Source organism: Mus musculus, chromosome 10 (genome assembly GCF_000001635.26).
Source record: "Mus musculus strain C57BL/6J chromosome 10, GRCm38.p6 C57BL/6J".
NCBI lineage: Eukaryota > Metazoa > Chordata > Mammalia > Rodentia > Muridae > Mus > Mus musculus.
In genome coordinates, this window is record NC_000076.6 from 13,256,165 (window position 1) to 13,279,355 (window position 23,191).

General features: G+C 42.1%; 1 protein-coding gene across 18 annotated transcripts in view; it reads right to left on the bottom strand.

Moving 5' to 3' along the window:
- Phactr2 (phosphatase and actin regulator 2) overlaps window positions 1–23,191 on the bottom strand; it is a 266,809-nt gene that overhangs the window by 48,448 nt on the left and 195,170 nt on the right. For 6 of the 18 annotated variants that reach the window (XM_006512671.3, NM_001195065.1, NM_001195066.1 and 3 more), the window contains exons 3-4: window positions 10,809–10,889; window positions 5,602–5,760 (exon numbers count right to left, since the gene is read on the bottom strand). The exons of 1 other annotated variant lie outside the window; for it this stretch is intronic. In XM_006512671.3, coding sequence (XP_006512734.1) covers window positions 5,602–5,760; window positions 10,809–10,889 — 240 coding nt within the window. Of the gene's footprint in view, window positions 1–1,412; window positions 1,653–5,601; window positions 5,761–10,808; window positions 10,890–23,191 lie in introns of all 18 variants that reach the window. 11 more of the 18 variants (XM_006512673.4, XM_006512665.3, XM_006512670.4 and 8 more) reach the window with 3 other exon arrangements.

The following is a 23,191-nucleotide window of genomic DNA, read 5'->3' on the forward strand; positions in this document are numbered from 1 at the left end:
AGCTCCCCAGTTTTCAACCCTCTCAGGAGCATTGTAAGTATATGGTAAATCTTCGGGACAGCGTTTGTAACTGACTCAAGCTCTGTCTCGCATGCTGTGTCCAGCCTTGGTGTTCATCATCAGCCTCCTTCCCAGAGTCTGAGCTAAGTCTACAGTGAGCTCACTCCACCTAGAGTAGGATCGAGGGAGGAAGTGTGTGCAAGGCAAGATCTTAATTCCCAAGGGCAGAGTAATGGTTTGGGAATTTCCCTTCCTTAGTAGCTCAGTGCCTGTCTCATGTCATCCACCACTGCTAGGCTTTGCAAGGCCACGGGGGGCATACCAACAGCAATAAGAACAGACAGTGCGTCCCCAAGGAAATGACCCTTAGGCTCTGCTGTCTCGGCATTCTGAGATACTTTACTTTAGAGGGATTAGAAGAGGCCTGTGCAACAAAGATCAATGCTGGGAAGACAGGAATGAAAGGAGAGGTCTACTTGCATTCAAAGAGCTCTTACATCACCAACTAAACCCTTCTTTGACTTTCAGCATGACAAACATAAATGGCACAAGAAAAGAGATAAAACTAAGGCAAATCCTGGTAGTTCGTTTCTGGGAAGCTGCTGCCCATAAGATTTATTACTGTACAAAAGGAGTTTTATGCACGAATTTATGGAGGAAAGCCATTGAGCATGGGAATTTTGATCTGTGTCCTTTTAAAAGTTAGATGACACAGCTGGGGTCTTCTATTCCACTAGAGGAATGGAATGTTCACTTTGCATTAAGCATGTAAGGTTGAAAGAGAAAGCTGGATGGCCATATATGGAGCTTGCAAATGCCCATTTGTGATTTGTAACGGCAATGTGTGATTGCAGCACACTAGGCCACTTTGACCTGATGGTCTCCTGGGGTGGATGTGAGCAGGTAGCACTGGGCATACAACTCTCAACCCATCAAAATAATGTGAAGTGGTGAAGGAAACTAGGGTGTCACTGACTCTATATGAACCCTTTGTCATTATCAGAGGACAGGATGTTAAAAATTTAAGACACTGCAATCCAGCAAATATGTCAAAGACCTGTTCACATTTAATACACATGACTATGTTATTTTGAAAAAAGAAACACCCATAAACAAAGCCACCCATAAACTCTTCTGGGCAGCAGGTCAGTTGATATCTTGATACTGCTTCATCATGTTAGCATACCTCCTAGGCACACTAAAGGAGTGGGTCTATTTGTTGATTGTGGAAACCAAGATTAACAGTTCACAATTACTCCAAAGGCCACAAAGTTAATTTTTCTATTTGATAGCTACTGGTGTTGCATCTCGAGACAACAAAAGACCACACGCTCCTGGAAGAAGCTACAGACCCCATACCCCAAAGCCTGACATCCTGGGCTCTACCCTGTTATGCACTAGGAAATACTCACCAGCCTCCCGGGATGTGTTTCGGCTTGTTGGCTTGGGTGGAGGGGTTGGGGCCTGCTTACTGGGAGCCTTGACATTTTTTCTATTAGGAGGCACTTCATCTCCTTTGTGGCTGGCCGCAGCCGTGGCCCCTTTGGGAGGCCCAGGAGACTTTTTTGGTTTAGGTTTGGGTTTAGGTTTAGGAGGAGCTGTAGGAGGTAGAGTAGGAGCAGCCGTTGGTTCAGAGTGGATTTCAGTGTTCTCTACAAACGAGAAAGTGAACAGAGCAGACTGATACAGACACACACATGACAGAAAAGCAGGGAGCAAGACATGGCGACACTGACAACACACAGGTGGCTTCATGACATTTGAGAACTAGATAGTGTTTGTATCAGAGGGAGCCAAGTTTCAAGGGAGAACAAAGACTAAAAGACAGACAGGGGAGGGTTCTCTGTATCCATCCATCATTCCTTTCTTTGATGGAAGGGTGGCATAAGTGACTATGACGAAGTTATACCAAGGGTCAGTGTAAATATGCGCTAGGTACCAGCTTTAATTCCGGCCTTCAGTGTGTGGTTGCCAGTTGGCGACATGGGCAACAAGTCCCAATTTACAAGTTGTAAATGCAACACAATGACCACCTTAGTCACAGGGAAGGACCCTCAAGAGTGACAGACACACACTGTAGCAATACACTGCTGTGGGTGAGACTTACAACCAGAAATCTTAGTGCTTCCAAAACAATCGGGTGTGTTCTATACTCTGGGAGACGCCAGGGGTCTTTGACACAAGGCATTTGGCTGTTACTTTCAACCATTAGAGTGCTTTCATGTTTTCCCAGAGGAGCAGTGCAGCTTCAAATTCTACAGTGACTTCTTCCACCCTTTAGATCAGAACCACAGCTCTAGGTATGCAGAGTGCAGAATAAGAGAGTCCACTTTGTCTTATAATGTATGCTTTACAGAATAGTTTTGAAAGGACAAAGCACACACTTCATAGAAAAAACTGTACATAGGAAGAGCAGACCCATAAAAACTGGGAGAGAAGCAACATCGCTCTGGGGATTCTGAAGGCTGGCAATGTACCTACGTCTGTATTATTTGTAATAGTGACTGAAGTAAATTAAAATGCAATTCCAGACCAAAGAGCCAAGTGGTTGTTTCTTTGTAAATGGAGCACAATAGAAACTAAAGACAGTGTCAATACAAGACAGCCTTTACTAAATTCATCTTTCCAGTTTTGTGTAACCAAGAAAGGCATGGCATACCATTTCTTCTGCTTTGTTTCTTGGACATACCACACACAAACTCTAGCAGTAGTTTGGGGACCATGGAGCTAAACTCTTTAGCCTTCCAACTCTACCATGATAGTTTTCTCTGAGTGCCTGCCACACTGGGGATCCCTAAGTTGTATGCGTATATGTAAATTTGTATCTAATCAAACAATGCCTTAAAAGTCATGTCTATTCAACGAATGTGACTGGCTGACAGTATTGACAATTGGTAGAAAATGCTCTCTTTATTATTTGTATGTGGGTGGTAATGATATATATAAGATATGTAGTGAGTATATGATTCAAAGGTTTTGTACAAATTCATGGTAGAGTAATGGAACACTGGCCTTTCAAGGGGATGTTCTGAGAGAGCTGTCTGTTCATGCTGGCTTTGGAAGGACATGAAGCTTCACAATAGCAGCCTGGAAAACACGCTGTCTCCTCCACTTCCAGGCTTGGCTCTCTCCTCTATGTAAAGATCTAAGGTCAATAGTTAGAGTAATCCAGGACTGTGTGTGTTCTGCGCCTGGTCTGGGAGGCACTTATGTTCTAATTCCTCTCTTTTAACCCATCTGTCTCGTTCCTGTCTCCCCTAGGACTCAGTTTGGAAAGACACTGTGCAGACATACAACTCTGGTCTCCTTGAGATTCCTGCTGGCTCCAGTACCCTGGCCTGCTCAAAGCTTTGCATCTCATCATGACTGCTTGTGAGCTATCTGTTCTCTTAGAGGGGAATCTGTATTTAGACAGACCACTCTTCATTCTCACTGTGGTCTCTGCTAGAGCTTCATGCAGGGTAGTTCTCCAGTACTGTTGATGAAACAACCACATGTTGATCACTGTTCCTTCACTGAAGGCCCTGCGTACTCATACAGTGGAGATGATGTCAAATGACTTTCAGATCTCATGCTCTTATACTGGAACAGACTGCTGATCAGATTCTGTGTCTCAAATATCTAAGGACACCTATTGAGAAAGAATAACAGTAGACTAAGAGCCTAGAAGACCTTGGGGAAGAAATCTCTTCTCTTGCCAGAAAAGGTCCAAGGCAACAATACCAATTGTGGAATGAAGTGCCTTCAGAACCCCAGAAATACACACAGAGCCAGGGTTGGGGGCGGGGTGGCACCTTATGTGCTTGCCTTTCAATATTTTTTAGACAGTTACCAGGGAGAATAATACTACTGAGGGGATTGGCTTGACTTTGAGAGCGAGTCCTGAAAAATTATGGAGTGAGGATCATAGGAGGGTGGGTTTGCTTGAGAGTGAGCTCATGTGTGAGAACAGAAGAGAGGCAAAGTGAAGCTGACTGGTTTGTTTTTTAAGAATTAAAAGGTGTAGGACTGAAGAAGTAATTCATATCTTTGTTCTTAAGAAATTTCTATTTAAACTATGAGTGACACTCTTAGTTTTGCCTCAGAGAATGGCTCCCAGTCTTAATACCTTTCTTGGTTGGTGGCACAGTTCCATATGGGCTATGTCCACACAAGAGGGAGCTGTAGCAGCCACATCAACGACACCCAGCACTTGTGGCATCTCCATCTCCTCATGTACTGATGCTATCATGGAACTCCCTTGACTAGAAAGAACTAAATGTACTAATCTGAGGAATAGAATTATTCCCAGCCGTGCCTTGACCTGTAAGATCTGCCACCTTCTCCTGAGAACACCAAGGCCTGATGGGTTAAATAATATAAACCTATCAGAAACTTTTCATTACACTGATAAGGGAACCACTTCCTTTCAACTCTGGCCAGTCACTGGGTAGCAATGACACCCACAGGGATTAGGGAAAAATCATATGTGGATATGAACTTTAATGTTGGAACTGAAGAAAATAAAACACTGTCCCCTCCCAACTAAAATCTCCACTTGAGTCTCTTTAAAGTCTGTCTGCTTTCTCATTATGTCCCAGGAATATTATCATTAAAAAGTACAGGCAAATCTCTTATTATCAGTATTAATAACCTTAACTAGGGGTTTCTACTGGAAGAGGTTAAGGAAAGCCCCGTAAGTACTCTGCTTAATATCTGAGGGCAGCAAATTAATAAGAGTTTGCAAAATGTCTATACAATGCAAATGAAGTTGAAAAATGTTGCCATGCAATTCAGAGACAAACCTTATGGAAATGAGGAAACATACCATTTCCTGAAGATTCCTTTTTATGTGCATGGTAACATTTATTCAGAGGATCTTTGGCTAAACCTTTTCTTATAGGACATCAGCTCAAGGTTTATGTAAGCATAAGGCTTGGTGGAAAATAAGTTGGTGTTGGGATGGAGCCACCTTAAGGAGTTCATTAACAACCTGGAGGGCCCCATGAGAAATATATTTTGCAGTATCCGACTCTGACCCCACTTTAGAAACCAAGTTTTTAGAGAATCCTTTGGCATAATCGTAGACTTGACAGAGCATGAGTGGACCATAGAGCAAAAAGTGGCAGAGAAATCTTAGCTCCTTATGGGTCTACTTCTTGCTGTATCTTAGAAACATCTAGAAACTAAAATACTGGGCTGTGTGGATGCACAAGCTACTTCCCACAGACATAGAGGGAGTCTACTCTGAGAAAGACACATGACCCCTTGTTGAGCTGCCTACGTGGACCAGCTACAACCAGAAGAAAACAACATTCCAAGTCCTCTCATGCTTTTGAAGGTCTCAAGAGAAAACTTTAAAGAGGAGACCATTTCCAGGCAATGTAACTCCCCACAAGCCCAATCCTTTTGATCCTACTATCAGTTAGCTTTCCTTACTAACACAAAAGCAGAGGGCACACTATAACTGGATGTCTCTGTCTTTGGACTCGCCTGTTTCTCTTCCCTAGCCTCTGTCCAATTTGCAAGGCTCCTGTGTGCAGGGTACTGGTTGTAGTCACTCCTTGGATCTCAAAGTTGGGCTGTGCTACAGGAGATGACATGGGAGTCTGTTTATTTTACCTGTCTTCTCTTCTGCCTGCTCCTCCCGAGGTGGTGTTTTCTCACACACAGAGTCACTCCCTTCTTCAGGTTTCCCTACATTCTCCTCTTGGGTAGCTTCCTCTCCGATGTGTATCATGTGCCCGTTTGAATTTTCAAAGTTAACTGTTACATCTCCATCTAAAATTGGAAAGAAACACCTAGATGTCTAACTTGATGGCTTTCTTTAAGATTAGTTTCCCATTCACTAGGACTGCAGGATCTAGGTTCGTGCTTCTGTCCCTGGGAACCAAATCACCATGCTTTCCCATCTGATTTCTTTAAAAGGAAAGAGGCATACAATTCTTGGTCTTGAGGAAAGCAACATTGGACAGAGATTCCTATGTCACCTCAAGACAGCCCACGTGGCCACCGTAATCACACAGTGTCCCAGGCCAGAAGAGTTCCTCTGCCCTTGTATTTAGGGTTTGCTGAAGTAAACACTTAGGTGTTTCTTTTGTATCCAGAAACTGAATGAAGGAATGATCTGGAAAATGGAACAAAAATTGTAACACATCAAAACCACGAGGTGAATGCAAATATACAAATAACATGAGATGCAATTACACATACGGAGGGGGATAGCAGAGGACTTCCAGACGCCAATGTCTGTGAGCATGTTAGACAGTGTGCATACTGTACATAGCAAATAGCTGTGAACATGTTAGCCAGTGTTCACACTACACAGCAATCTAACTGTGAGCATGTTAGCCAGGTTCACACTACACAGCAATGTAACTGTGAGCATGTTAGCCTGGTTCACACTACACAGCAATGTAGCTATGAGCATGTTAGCCAGTGTTCACACTATACAGCAATGTAACTGTGAGCATGTTAGCCAGGTTCACACTACACAGCAATGTAGCTATGAGCATGTTAGCCAGTGTTCACACTCTATACAGCAATGTAACTGTGAGCATGTTGGACAGTATCTAAACTTTACACAGCAATGTAACTCTGAGCATGTTAGCCAGGTTCACACTACACAGTAATGTAACTGTGAGCATGTCAGACAACGCCCATATTCTACACAGCAATGTAACATTACTTTTGTTCAGGAAAAAGATTTTTTTAAAAGCTATTTTCATTTTTAAATTTTCTTCATTATGGGAACAGTAAAAGAGAATTACAACTAGAAAACATACATCAAAAACTAGTTACAGAAGATTTTTTAAAATTCACAGCTTAAAGTAAAATTCCTCATGTATTCTAAATCATAAAGACTCATTTTAACCCCTGCCCTTCCTGAAGGTGTTTAAAAGTCAAGGGATTTGCAGAACTCAGTGATGCTTGGTCATCCTGTCACAGTAATTATTCCCACACACAGAAACCTTGGAGGCTCTGCTGCCACCATAAGAGAAAAATTAAGGAGCCTAAGTTTTTTTTTTTAACTAATTGAAAAAAAAGTATCAACAGAGTTGTTTCTATTCAATTTTTTTAAATTAATTTTTGCAGCATCATTATAAAATAGAGATTATTTCTCAAATTTTCACTGATTTGCTTCATAATGAAATTCACAGTCCTTACTGTTAAAAAACCATGACATTTTCATAAGGAAGATAAATATGGAATTATGCCATGTAAAAATGAAAATGGAATTGTCACTCAGTCATGGGGTTCCTGCGGACCTGTATCTGATTCCTGTAGAAAACTAAGACAGACAATAATAACCCGAGGCAATGCAACTGCAATTACATCTTCACAATCTCAATAATATGAATATGAAGAATTATTGGACTGGAAGCACCAGTTTTAAAAGGAGGGGGAGGGGACATATAATACACTGATAAAATAATATAAAATGGACAGTTCCAAGCAAACGGGAAGATAAAAACCACAGTCTTATATATAAACCCCTACTTTTAAAATAACTCAAATGAAGGTTTTATTTGTGTTTTATGATTTTAGTTAGTAGTATACTAAAGTCATGTTCATAACAATTTAATGCTATTATATGTAATAATACGTCTATCAGGTTAAAAAATAACTTATTTTTAAAACACTAGAAAAATATAGAAAATTTGAATTTTATCACAATAGCATGCATGAAAAACAGTCAAGTATGTGGAAAGGTACGTACTTTGAGTCATGAAATAAAACTAGTATATATAAAGGTAATGGCAGAAAAAAAAGACCATTTGTAGGAACTATTAAGTTCCTGAAACAAGAAAACTGAAGTCATTAAGTGAGTAGTGTCTCTATTCTGAAAGTTTTCCTAGAAATCTGTCTTAAGAAAAATTTTCTCAGAGTTTATAAATTCAGTCTCTGATATAGTAAGGTGTGCATCTGAAATACCAGCCTGGGAAGGAAAGATGGCAGACAGTGCTGAGCCAGGCCCAGGTTACAGGAACACATGACAAATGTTGGGAGAGTCTGTGAGTGCTACGGAAGGAAACTCACAAAACTCACATTCAGCTTAAAGTAAAAGCAGGAGAACAGGTACACAGATATGATCACAGGTGCCCAGAAAGAACCTGATTCGTCAGACTAGATTCAGAGAGTGATGTGAAAAGCAGGGCCAGGGAAGCAGGCCAGACACTCGTATGCCCCTCATGTGACTGCTTTGAGAAAAGATGGAGGGGAGAAATAAATGGGGGACTGAATGTGGAGTAGACCGTCTGTGAGACTGTCTTTTCAGCAGAGAAGACTATTTGGTGAATTCTCAGATTGAAGTAAAACTTGGTGTGAAAACCACAGCATGGAAGGTATAATAACTATAGCCAGTTAGAGCTTACAGGTCAGGGTGAAAGGAGATCACAGCCAGGGCAGCTGGAGGGACTTCAAACGTCTATCTGGTCTACCAAAGGAAGCTCATAATTGACAATAACTGTCAGGGGCAGTGTCAAAAAGACAGAGGCCTTCAGCGAATCCTCACTGATGGAGAGAGGCTGTTACAAGGCAAGCAACAGGGGCCAGTCTTTCAGACAGGGATGCTCAAGGTAATTGTTTTTTTTTTGGGGGGGGGAGAAAGATGATGACTACTATGAATAAATAGAAAACTACTTTCTCTAGCTCTTGGCTGAAACCTGGGAGATCTCCAAGGGGCATTCTTGGGTACTTTCGACCATTCTCGTGTCTATAGGAGAACGGTGCCAAATTACAAAGTAAAATTCAGCAAAGTCCATGACACTTCTGAATTAGAAAAAGCATCTGGCCTGTGAGCTCCACCATTAATCCCAATGACAGGTTTCAACCATAATGTTCCCTTTCCTTTTCATCGAGATTTTAATTTTATTCTTAATTATGTGCACGCATGTAAGTGTCTACACATAGGTATGTGCCTATGAATACATGTCTCTCAGAGACCAGAAAAGGGTGTTGGGTTCCCTGGAGATGGAGTTACAGGCAGTTGTGAGCCTTTAATGTGAGTCCTGGGAAATGAATTCATGTCCTCTGCAAAGCAGTAAGGAGTCTTGTCGGATAAGCAATCCCTCCTACTCCTCTTTCCCTTTCTTTAAAATGGTCTCGAATAAGGGATACACGTACAAATGGATGGGTCACCACCTAAAGCTGATTACAAAGGTTTCATCTCAAAGGCTATGCTATCTGCTGCCTCTGGAGACTGGTGGGAAATGAACCTGGATACCATATGCCTGCCGGCTACATAACTACTGTCTGCATGGCTACTTCCTGGAGGCTAACCTCCTGCATGCCTGTTGTTTTCTGCATGCCTATCTCCTTCTAGGAAGGGGAAGTATGGACACTTTTCATTTTTAAAGTCCAGAGGCAGGAAACAAATAGCTTCAAGGTAATAGCATATTGAAATATACAAAAGATCATTAACAAAGATGAGGGGAAAACTTGACAAGCCAGAAATGGTGAGTCTAAAATTGTGAGGGCTCGCTCAATCGACATGATACTATTCCATCCAGGCCTCCCTCACTCCCGAAGCAGCCACGTATTTCCAAGCTGCAGTGCATTGGAATTTGCTGGTAGTGGGGAAAACGTGAAATTTTAACTAATATAAAATATATGCTCCCAAATGTCATATACTCTTTAAGGAACATATATGATATAGCTCTCTCTATATAGAGAGGGAAGCATCACTATTTAAATTCCAAACAATAGCATATTATTTCTTCCCATAGGGCCTCAGCAATAATATAAACCTGGGCAATGAGGGAGGGGACCAAGGCTAAATCATCAGCACTACAGCAAGATGTCCTTCAGTTTTCACAGTGGTGGAGCAAAGACAATAATGTGGAATTGTTTAATTGGATAAATAACCAGCGTTAGTGTCTTCTTTGAGGGTCAGTCTTCTACACAATATTCTCTCCCTCTCCCTCTCCCTCTCCCTCTCCCTCTCCCTCTCCCTCTCCCTCTCCCTCTCCCTTCCCCCCCCTCTCTCTCTGAGACAGGGTTTCTCTGTGTAGCCCTGGCTGTCCTGGAACTCACTTTGTAGACCAGGCTGGCCTCAAACTCAGAAATCTGCCTGCCTCTGCCTCCCGAGTGCTGGGATTAAAGGCATGCGCCACCACCTCCTTACTACTTTGACTTTTCTAATTAACTTCTGTCCTTTAGAGCATAGAGATAATAGGGAGGAAAGGAAAGAGGACACAAAACAAAACAAAACACCAATCACCTCTAGGAGAGAGTTATCAAAATTATCAGTGATGAGGTGAGAGACAAGAAGACTCAGAGGACTGCAAGAAGAACAGATTACCTTGGGAGAAAGCATAAAGCAGGTTAATTTGTCCGTGCTTTATCGACTTATGAATAGTAGATCATGGAGATGATATGCGGCATAGCTGCTATTTCTTTTAGTGGCAGTGTCGAGAAATAAGGAAGGCATGGACAAACTGCAACCGAACTCACTCAAACAATCAATGGAGAGTAGCTTGGACAGAAGAATAAAGCTCGAAGCTGAGGTGAGGAGGAGCCCCAAAGCATCTTGACCTGTATCTCTGGCTCGCAATGCAGCAGCCTGAGAGCAGAGAGTTGAGAGCAGCCTATGTGGAAAGGCTGACTAGAAAAGTCACTGGCCTTCTTTTCTGTAACACCCTGGCTTCTTGACCACACAGAGAGAGAGACATTCCATGTGGAAGCAAGATTCGTGCTGTGCACTATCTGACACTAACCACTGTAACACCTTATCTGACAACAACCACAGTTACTTTAAATCCCAACAGGAAAGGAAAGCATGGGAATGAAGAATCCAATTAGTTTAGATGTAAGACAAATTTCCTCACCTTGATCAGGCAATTCCTTAAGCAGGCCCCTTCTTATCAGCTCCTCTCTACTTTGTCTGGTGGATATCTTCCTCTCTAATACTTTTAAAAAGAATAAGCACAAGTAAGAATCAAGTCATGGCTTCCAACAGTCATGAAAATTATTCAAAGGATTTGAGCCCATTTATTCTGTCCACATGAAGACTCAAAGCCACATTTGTTTGTTTGTTTGATGCCCACTAAAAGCACCCATCTAGAGTCCACAGTATGGACACAAGCAGACCATGATCTAAGGCTCAACCCCCAAACCTGGCCAAGGTGGTCATGTTTGAAAAGAAATCCAGACTTATTGTTGCATGCCAGGTATGGAGCACAGAGAGCACTTAGCATCTTTCCTTTGATAATGATGTTCTCTAAAACACCTGCGAACAGAGGCATTTGCAGGGAATTATGTAAGTTTACCCCTGGAGATAGTCCTATGAAGTGACTGGATCTCTATGTTTCCTGCATATATGATAACTGGATTATATACATATTGTGTATGTGTGACAGGAAAGTAGAAGGAGACTGTCCAAAGGAAAAGGGATATTAATGGGAACAGGGGCTGGTGGGGAAGAGGGTGGTAGACTGCATGATCAGAATACACTTTAAGTACAAGGTAAACTTGTATGACAATGCCCTTATATGACAATATCCTTATATAACCATGCATAATAAATATACACAACAAAAACAGTAAAATAATGACATAAATGTTGACAATCCAGATAACTATGGGCTTTCAGAAGATTTAAAGTTCTTTCAAAAGCCTTTAAAATTACATCAATCAATCAATCAATCAATCAATCAATCTGTGAGTGCATGTACCCACCCCCACACATGCTATAGTGTCCGTACCTAGGTCAGGAAACAACTTTTGGAAGTCAGTTCACCACATGGCTCCCAGGGCTTTAACTCAGATCATCATGTGTGGTAGCAGGTGCCGTTACCTGCTGAGCTATATCACCGTACTTAAATTAGTTCCTTTCTTAACATTTAAATTTAAAATTTACTATTATTTATTTTATGTGCATAGATGTTTTGTTTCTGCATTATATGTATTCATGGTGCCAGGAGGAGGAGGAGGAAAAGGAAGAAGAGGAGGGGGAGGGGCAGGGGGAGAGGGAGGGGGAGGGGAAGGGGAAGGGGAAGGAAAAGGGAAGAAGGGGAAGGAAAAGGGAAGAAGGGAAAGGAAAAGGGAAGAAAGGGAAGGTGAAGAAGGTGAAGAAGGGGAAGTAGGGGAAGAAAGGGAAGGGGAAGAAGGGGAAGGGGAAGAAGGGGAAAAAGGGGAAGAAGGGGAAGAAGGGGAAGAAGGGGAAGAAGGGGAAGAAAAGGGGAAGAAGGGGAAGAAGGGGAAAAAGGGGAAGGAGGGAAAGGAGGAGGAGAGGGGGAGGGGGAGGGGAGGGGAAGGTGAGTCAAATCTCCAGGAACTGGAGGTTACAGATAGTTGTAAGTTACCAAGTGTATGGGATATAGGGAACTGAACCTGGGTCCTCTAGAACTGCTGAGACACATCTCCAGCACCCTGAAATTAGTTCTTAATGCCAAAAGTTCTATATAACAAACACAAAGCAAAACAAAAGCCCCAAAGCAGAACCAACCCATATAGTTCCTGTAAATACTTCATCTGGATGCTAGGGAAAAGGGATAACTTTTAGTGTTTGTTTGTTTTTATTTTTTCTCTCTCACACCATCAACTCAAAAGTTCAATACAATGGATCCCCATACCTAGAGGTTCTGGTATGACCCTTGGCAGACCTTAGGAGAATGAAGAAGGAAAGCGGGGATAGGCAGCTTTTTGAGGCAAGTCAAGGAAAGGGAATCAGTCTCTACATGGATTCTTCCTTCTTCAGGAAGCAATCTCTATTCCCAATATATTTTAGAGTGGAGCTTCGGAGCTGAATGCAGGACTTCAGTGGCACTGAGCCTGCCTACCTGAATGTTAACATTCCCAGTCCAGTGGGTGGCGGGTGTGAACAGTAGACAGTGGGTAAGTGCATGGGGTCGTCTCTCAGTGTTTATTGAAGTAAACTTTTACCGAAGTAAGAAGTGAAGACTTTTCAAAGTCTATAATGTTGCACAAAATGTCGCATCATTTTCAGGAGTCCTGGTGTTCGTCCCAGGGCACTGAGATCACGTCACTCGATACTGGGCACCCTATATCAAGTTTTTTTGCTTCTAATCTATGATCTATAAAATCAGGGGCAAGACTCAGTGGTTACTCACTCAACCAGCTCAAGTACTGTGGGATTCTGTGTCTTCAATGAAGGCTATTCCAAAATCGTTGCTTTGTACACCTTTTAAAACTTTTAGTCTTCACTAAAAATTTTCTTTCTTAATCTAGAGACCAGAACATAGCTTGCTCACACTTATGCTCTTCTATGTGGATCGCAGTCCACTCTTAAGTCTGGGTTTTGAGATTTTGTTGGTTTAATTCTAACTTAAATCTTGGTTTAAACAAATCTTCCTCTATCTTCTTTGTATACAAAAAATTCTTCCCATTTCTTCATGTGGATTCCGTGAAGCTCCGTGCCGGCTCCTACCACTGGTGAAAATCAACAGTTCTGTTCTTTTTTTCTTTACCTCATAAACAGGTGCTGATAGGAAAATACCATTAGCTGTTTGCTTGGTCTTTGGCTGAGACCATTTTAAACACATAATGTAGATAACTGTGTGAGGGCCAATGTGGACAAACTGCAGGCTGCTGGGTATGGAAGGTATGTCGATGGGCATAAAATTCCAAACCCTGTTCTCCCTGAAGTACAAGAATCTTATTTTTCACCTTTTAAAATATGTGCCTTGTGTTTATACAGTGTCTCTGTGTTTGTGGAGCAGATTCACTGGACGTTTTTCATGGACTCTGAGGGGCTTTGTATTGGAACGGACTTGAGGGGTCATTTTGGTTCACTATGCTGCACAGGGCAGGAGCATCATGGGAGTGTTCTTGAGACTCGCCCACCTGCTTTCCCACCTTCAGAGGCAAAAGTCCTTACATGGCTTTGAGGCCTACTTCAACTGTTCACGAGCCTTATTTTTTGGGAGAAATTTCCCAGGTAGCCCCCAGATCTCACTCCCTCTGACTTCTGCATGTTAATCAAACCCAAGCTCTAACTGCCCTCCATTAGAGGATGCCACGTGTGAAGAGAAGGCATCAGGAGGCTGCTCCATAGTTCTCACCAGAAGCAAGGGAGACTACTGAAGCCACATGGGGCCTGATCACCAGTTGGTTTTGTAACTGAAGATCACACTAATCTGTATAAGAAATTAAATATAGTGTAACGTGTGTAATGTCCCATAGCTATTCCATAACCACAATATTGCCAGGGCACAAGGGGTGCAGGTCCTTGGATACAATTCACGGGTCTGTCCATGTTTTATCAGTTAAGTAAACGAATGGGTCATGCATGCTTTCTTTCATCCTTATTGCAAAAGCACCAGTTAGTCATACTCCAAGATCAAACACACACACGATTTTCTGTGTCGCATTCTGTACTGGGTGAATAAATATTTTGGTATTTCAATCCTGATTACAACAGCGCATACTCCAATTCTCTCTAGAAAGTGAAAGAAGCTTACTTAGATGGTTTCTCTGGCATCGCACATACACTCTTACTGTCAAGTATTTTAAAAGGATCAATCCTTCAAAACATCCAATGGCTGCCCATCTCCCTTTAGATAAGATCTCAGTTCCCTAGCATGGGTCCCAACAGTGACCCTGGAGATGTTCTTTCTCTCACGCAGCTACTCTTTCCTGGCTCTTTGATGCAGACCTCCACACCTGATGCTTCTCCCCAGCAACTGCTCCACAAGGTGGCCTGTCTTCTTCAATATACCATGCTCCAGCGTGGCACACTCCATGATGGCCTTCACGTTCTGATCAAAGGTCCTGGTGAATCAGGCAATCCTCGAGAATAGCTTGTCTGCCTTCTTACCCCGTTTCTCAGCCATTTCCTTAAAACCAAACTTGTGCTCAATGCTATGCCCCCAATGGTGACATGGTGGTTATTGGCACTCAAAATACATATATATCTTGTTGAAAATGTAAATGAAAAAGAAAACAGCCTTGTCCTGGTTCTTGTTTTCTGGCCCTTCTTATTTTCCAGTCCAGGAGAAAGCAAGAGAAGTTTATGGTACAGCCTCAAGGAACAAGGGCTTTCTGTCTCCTCTCGTCTTTACACTTTGGCTGGGCCAAGCTAAGGGAAAACATTTCCACTTTAGTCCTATGGATCGTGTGAAAAAGGCTCTGTATGCAGCAAAGAAGGGAGCCCACAGTGTGTGGACAGACACCAGCCGCTAGCAGGGTGTAGCACAGGACTGGCTAGGCTCCTCGTAAATTATACATGATTTATGATGTCCTTCGGGGCACGGAGTGACAGCCATGGAGCCTGCATTCAGGAGTGGCCAGGGCATATACCACCAGCTTCTCTTGGTAGATACTTGGCCAGGATTTCCTGTTACTCTGAAAGTATCTGGGAGAGTAAATCGTGTAGTCAGCTAGTCACTTGTGTTCTTTTCTTGGCGAGGGAAGAGTCCTAATTCTCCATCCCAACACCGGTTAATGACTGAACAAAATAGAAGAGTAAACAGGAGTCTCAAATAAGTGTGCCCAGTTATCTTCTTGGTCCCGAGTCATGGATGGGTTTGCTGTAAACTGGTGACAGAAACACAGAAAACCACTTGTCCTGGACTGCAAGTGTTCTCTAAGAGCTCACTCAGCTTGCCTTCTCCTCAGGAACACTGAAGGAAAATAGCACGCTGGAAATGGCCTCCTTTCTGAAAGACCCTTCACAAAGACGAAGCTAGCCCAGTGAAAGAAATAACCATCCATGCTGGCCAACACACAACACAGTTGTGAAAACCTTCCAAAACATCTTAAGAATGTGAAGTAGAGTAACAAAGCCAACACCGCCTCCTAAAAACACACAGGAGAGCTCTGGGCCCTCTTCTTGTTTGTTTATGCCACTCCTGTACTCAAAACTCCCAGACCTCAGGAGGGGCCGATCTCCAGGGAACAGCAGCTGCGCTCTACCACTGGTCACGATGTCCACATTCATCCTCCTTCCGTCTCTTTCTCCATCCCTCCCTTCCTTCCTCCACTCTGTCTCCCTAAACCAACGCTAAGGTCAAGCTTTCCTTATCTTTTTCTTTTTATTATTATTATTACGTATTTTCCTCAATTACATTTCCAATGCTATCCCAAAAGTCCCGCACACCCTCCCCACCCCCACTCCCCTACCCATTCCCATTTTTTGGCCCTGGCGTTCCCCTGTACTGGGGCATATAAAATTTGTGTGTCCAATGGGCCTCTCTTTCCAGTGATGGCCGACTAGGCCATCTTTTGATACATATGCAGCTAGAGTCAAGAGCTCCGGGGTACTGGTTAGTTCATAATGTTGTACCTACAGGGTTGCAGATCTCTTTAGCTCCATGGATACTTTCTCTAGCTCCTCCATTTCTAAGCATGTTTCTTCTCTCAGTTCCATTTCTGTAGTTATGGTTTCTTTCTACAACTAGATGGCTTCTCTAATCGCTCCGTGGTGAAATCATCCCTAGAGTTTTATGCCATTTTCAAACAGCACCATGTGCAGGGCCCACTCTCTACCTAAGATACTTTCAAGAAACCTTTATATGCTTTTCCCCTGCAGAATGAGGTGATATCTGCTCCCATTAGGTTCCTTCAGAGGCGATGGCCTACGCCACATGAAGGCTAACATCTAGTCTAGAGGGCTTTCAAGAAACCTTTCACTGATATTCATGCTCTAGAATGAGCCACATGTACTCTGTTGCTAAACTCTCTGTGTGTGTGTGTGTGTGTGTGTGTGTGCTATGCATATTCACACAACTCTAGTGGATACCCTGACACTTTATCCCTATAATACCCCAAATGCCTTATTGCATGCTGAGGAATCTAAATGTCTTTTATTTGGGGCAAGGAGAAAAGGGGTGGTGAGAGAGGCAAGGAGTGTCTAGCATGTATGTATGTATGTATGTATGTATGCATGTATGCATATACACACATGTGTGTATATTTGTGTATATGCATACATATACATGAATATACACATATACATACATATGTACACATACATACATATATAGCATACATAAACATATACACACATATACACACAAGAGAGAGGCAAGGAGTGTCTAGCATGTATGTATGTATATATTATATGTACATATTATGTGTGTATATGTGTGTATATATACATATATATGAATATACACGTGTATACACAAATATACACATGTACACATATATTATGCATAAACATACACATATACATATACACACATTTATATATACATATATATACTCATGCACACACAGATATATACATATACACATATACATACATATATATGTTTTTTTCCCACTTGGGAAAACCTGTCAGTTGTGAGTCTGACATCCTTGGATTCAAGGCTGTATGGCACGCTGGTGATTGGTTCAGAGAGAGACATGTGCTCAAATAGTACCAGCAAGATCCAAGCCCAAGAAAGTTGTTGGAACAATAAGTAATTCAAGCTTCATGTTTCTTCTGGAGCTGGAACAACTAGCTTGCTATGATGGTAGAGTTGATGGTGATGGCTTTGCCTCCGCAAGAAAAGAGCTCAAGTTTGAAACCAAACCAAACCAACCAACTAAAAACAGAGGAGCACAGACTTAAATTGGGGGAACGAGATTTTTCAATCCTAGCTTTTAATTACCTGGATCCCACTGGGCTTGCAGGTGGTACTCCCGTGGGACTTTTCAGTCATATGAGTCAATAGATTCTGTTTTCTGCAGCTCTTATGAGCTATACACAGTAAAGAGCTTTGCCCAAGGAAGAGATTTTTGGTTTGAATCTCATTGAACTTCCTTCCAGCAGAGACCAAAGAATCTCTGTGCGTGAAGAGTAGAGATACAAAACAAGAACTAAGTAGGTCCCCTCCTCCCCCCTCAGTTTGCAACTCAGAACAGCCTTAAGAAAGAGGAAGATGGGGAGATCTATGTCCCTTCCTTCTCTTGGGAAATTAGTGTCCCAACTTCCCCCAAAGAAACATAATTGTAATCATCTACTTCACTTGCCACTTCAAGAACATTTCTAACCCCCATCCAGTATCTGAGAAGGATAGCTGAGCACCTGCTTTTAGTCCCTTCACATGAACAAGGAGTGTGAGACTTGGAGAGGCTAAGCATGTGTTCTAGGCACACTGCTAGAGTCTGATTGAACACAGGTGTACCTAATGAAGAGTTCATCACTCTGCAGTGATGTTTATACCGAACTCTGCTTCTCCAAGGTTGGGCACTGCTTTCTCTTTTTCTTCTCTTTCAGGAAATTAGGAAAACTAGCTCTTACATTAGTTTTACATGGATAAATTTTAGGCAGTACTATAGTACTACAATTCAAGTTACAAAATGCTAAAAATAAAAATAAAAAAAAAAAAAAAAGCTTTCTTGGGTTGGTGAGATGGCCTAGTCAGTAAAGGTACTTTTGTGTCATATTTGGTTGCTTGACCTCATAGGATCCACACGGTGATGGGAGAGAACAGAGTAGTTGTCCTCTGACCTCCACATGCATGCCATGGCATGAATGCCCCTTCCCTCCCTAAATAAATAAATAAATAAATGTATTAAACTTTTATTTAAAAATGTATACTCTCTTTCTGACCCCTGTCTGTCCCAACTGAGCCCCATCCTAATTCTACAAGCAACTACAATTACAAGAAAACACAATTAACTTTCTAATCACTCTAGAGGGAAAAGCAGTCTAGAAAAATGACTGGAAAGTGAATCTCAGCTCTTCTGGGCTACATGCCTTCTCAAACCAGTTGACGGTACCACCCACTAGTGGAAAGTATAACCCAAAACTCCTGTTGCTGTTGCTGCTGCCAGGATAAGGGTTCGGACAGTTTCAGGGACACTTGAGCTGTCATCAACTCGTGCTGTCTTATTTTCTTTGGGACCAGGCTGTCCACAGCATGAAGATTAGATATGGAAGGGATTTCAGACATAGTAGGCTGTCCAGATTGAGACATATTCAGTAAGCATCTAATCTATGCTGCGAAGTGTGAGATTTTAATATCTTAGGATTTTTTTTTAACACAGAAAGCTATGTATGTCTTTGAGCCTGTTTTGTTTAGTTAGGAGCAAGACATACTGAGATGCAACTCAGGCAATCCAGAGAGTAACCAGTCTACGTTAGAAGACTGGGGCACGGATTTCTTAATCCATGTTTACCCCTTTCCTCTATGTATCCGACCAGACGAGGCTCCAAAATGAGGAAAATGTTTGTTTCTTTGAGTGTATCATACAGTTCTCTCTACACAAAACAGTGACAAGCTTTGCGGAGAACAAGATTCCTTTGACAAGAGCTCCCCAGACCTAGCCAAGGTTGGGAAATGAACTGCATCCAGTCCTGTCTGCCCCTGAAGGAACATGATAGAGAGTCCCTCCAAATAAAGGTCTTATTATTGAAAGTAAATACGTATATAAGTAGGGTTTCAGGTGGATAATACCCTAATGAGTAAGTTTTCACAGCAAGCTGCAACACTGACATCATGGTTTTGCTCAACAACTTTCCTTCCCATTGTTTCAAATTCTCCTATTGTTCAAGTGACCTCAGGATTACTTTCAAGAGAAAGAAGGGGACTTCTTTCTCTTGAGGATGGAGAGGCTGTATCTCAGGGCATATACACCAGAAAAATGCATTTCTCTTATTACATGATGTAGGATGACTCCATCTTACATATGTATGGCACCATAGACTGCTAAATATTATATACATATATATATATATATATATATATATATATATATATATATATATATAATTTTTTTGTTTTTGTTTTTTATGAGACAGGGGTTCTCTGTGTAGCCCTGGCTGTCCTGGAACTCACTCTGTAGACCAGGCTGGCCTCGAACTCAGAGATCCACCTGCCTCTGCCTCCCCAGTGCTGGGATTAAAGACATGCACCACCACGCCTGACTTCTATCTCCAATTCTTAAGAGGACTAAAATGTTCTGTGAAGAAGCATTCTTTATGTAGAAATCAGTTATGTATAGGATAGACTTCTATAGAATATTACATAGAATTCTAGGATAGATATCTGCATGTCACATTTTACAGCTTTTATGTTTAATAGAATTCTAGTAAGCTAAAACACTTCTGTGTAAGACAGAGATGAAGCTCTTAAAAATGAGTCTGTTTCTACATCTATACCTTACCACTTATTATCACATGAGGCAAACCCCCCAGCTCTCCTGTGACTTTGTCCCTGCACAGGGAATGAATAACTAGAACCTACGAACAGATACTAGTGTGGCTGAAACATGAAATGACTGGGGCACAGCACAGATCACCTAATTATTACGTCTTTACCCCCTCCCACGCCCCCAGGATACGCCTGTGTATACCTTTTATTCCACCCACTGACACCTGTAGTTTGATATGAATATCATCCTAAAGATATTGTATAGCCCAGGAATGAGGAACGAAGAGTCAAGTTGCACAACAACATTCAAACACACACACACACACACACACACACACACACACACACACACACACACACATATCTATAAACAGGCTCTGAAACTGAGATCAACTTCTTTAAATTTTCTCTGCCTCATTACTCATTCACTGATAAAAGTAAGACCGTGATTGTAAAACATCTCATGGAACAATAAGGAAGATTACAAGCATTTAAAACATCCTGGCTGGGCTGATGAGATGGCTCTGTGTGTAAAAGCAGGTGCCTTGCCATTACGTCTGACAACCCTGAGTTCAATCACTGGGACCTACATAGCAGCAGCAGAAGAAAAACCACTCTGGAAAGTGGTTCTCTGATCTCCACATTCATGATACTGCTGTTGCGTGCAACAAACAAACAAACAAGAAAGAGATAAAAATGGTATTGGATACAGTAAAAATGAGGATTAGCTGTCTTTATTGATACTGATGTCTCTCTCCTACTCTAAGACCATTCCTCAAAAGAGTCTCAAACAAGTAACAGAAATAAGTTTACACCTCAAAGCAGACCATAAACTACACCTGCAGCAGAGCGTCTCATGGGAACACTTTCGCCTTGGTGTGGTGTCACTGCTGTACGTTTCTGAGTACTGAGCTGAATTAGAAAACTCAGCTGAAAGAACCACATTCAAGGTGTTGGCCATCCATCCGCAGCTGATTTAGAAGATGGTTACGTGTCAGTTGCTATCACCTGGGTTTTAAACCTGATTCGCCTGAAGCTGGGGAGCCGTTTAGCAGGTACATGTTTCAATTTCCTGAAACATGTCCTCAAGTCTGCTGCTCAACCATGTAAATGCTCTTAACCCTACAGACCTGTACATAAAAGGCTGCTAATGTACACTTCTGTTATCATTGGAAAAATTAAATTTTAAAACATTTCTGGACTCTAGAAATGAAACTCTTTTAAATGATAAAAAAAAAAAACCACACACACACTGATGCACAGTAAATGTCTGCATGATTTTCTTGTCCCCCATGTGTGACCCAATCATGTTTTGTACTCCCTTATATTTCTTATATAGCTTTTTTGATGCTCTTTCCCATAATGGGCACTACTAAGCCCTTATATTGTTCAACAACAACAACAACCACAACCACCTGTGTGAGAACCAGCTTCCACACTGAAGACCGGGGAGCAGTGGAAGACCATTGGGATAGGAAGTGTTTGGGAGAGTCAGATGAGTAAAACTCTTCCTCTTACCACAGAAGAAATGAGAATCAAGGCGATAACAATTCCAAATGGGAAACAAATCAGGAAACTATGGAAACCAAATCCCAGTCACTCTCCTGAACTTAGTCCTGGTGATAAGGGCCAGATCCATATCACAGGACGGAACAAAACAAAACCACAATGGGAAATAAAACACAGGAAATCAAATAATGAATGGACTTCCCTGACCCAGACCTGGCTGGAAGGAACTCCATGGCACCTCTCAAAGTACTTACAGAGGCACCACTCCAAAGCACAATTAAACTGGGAAATTCTCTACCGAAGAAAGGGATACAGATAGCCAGGCACTCAGAAAGTCGCCAAAACTCCAAGAGAAGCATCCTTTTAACCAAGACCTTGATGGGAATGTTACCATCCTTCTTCCCTACCCGCATCAGGAACAAAAGCCATGCAAGAAAAACCAATCAACAATGATAAATTTCAGTCTAGTCGATATTTTTTAACATATCATTTATAACCAGGACTTAGAAAAATCTCTAGCAACAGTTGCTTCTATGCAGCTGTCTTCCTAGACCGCTCAGGACAAAAGTTTTGCTTCTCAGAATTCTCCTGATCTAGCAAATAGTAATGCCCCACCCCCACCCAGAACAGGCTGGGTCTTTGAAATATCAGTCAGATTTCTGCAGCCATCAGAGTAGTTCCAAACCTAAGTTTGGATTAAACAAATAACACCGCATTCTCCAGCACACATAGGAGGCAAGGGAGGCTCCTTCACTCCTTTTAGAGACAGAGGTCATAGTTTATACTGATTGGGAGGAGGTGAGCTCTGATGGCTGGGCCAGCCCATTGTGCAGCGGGTTATGTTAAGCCTGTGATATGAAGCCACAAGTTTCAGTGATGATGAAAGTCTAACAACCTCGCTCATAGATGACTCTTCTTCATAAGTGGGCTTTCCCACTAGAAGAGGTTGACCATGGGTAATGCATAGCCCTTAAATGGAAAGTGGGGCTCTAGTGATTCTTCCCATTTGCCTGTGCATAGAAAAGTTGAATCAAGAAAAAAAACAGAATAATCCTTATTTCCCTTATACAGTGTATCTAGCACTTTTCTTATGATTGTGACAAAATATCTTGACTGACAAAAGCAATGTAGAGCAGGAATTGTTGCGTACGAGGGCGCGGTCCATCAATCGTACCAGGCAAGGCAGAGTAGCAGAATCACAAGGCAGTTGTTCCCAGTGAATCCTCAGTCAGGAGGCATAGAGCAATGAATGCTGGCACTCAGCTCGTTTCCTGCTTGGTACCCAGCCCAGAACCCCATCCCATGGAATGGTGCCGTGCACGTTAGGGTAGGTCTTCCCACCTAATGTAATCCAATGTAGAAAGCCTCTCGGGGCTGTGGCCAGGGGCTTGGATCCATGATGATTCTACATCCCATCAAGTAAACACCCAAGCCTAAGCACCATAGTCTGCAGATCTACTGTTATAAAAAGAATCCATTTTAGCACAACCACCTATTTCAGGAAAACAATACAAACATTTTCAAAACAGTATGTGTGACACAATTATCACATGGTATCTCTTTGATCTAGTCTTTCCTACAAGCAGTTGATCCAATTAAGTCAATTTACTGTATACAGGTACACAAAGATTGAACTAAGACACACCCCCCCCACCTTG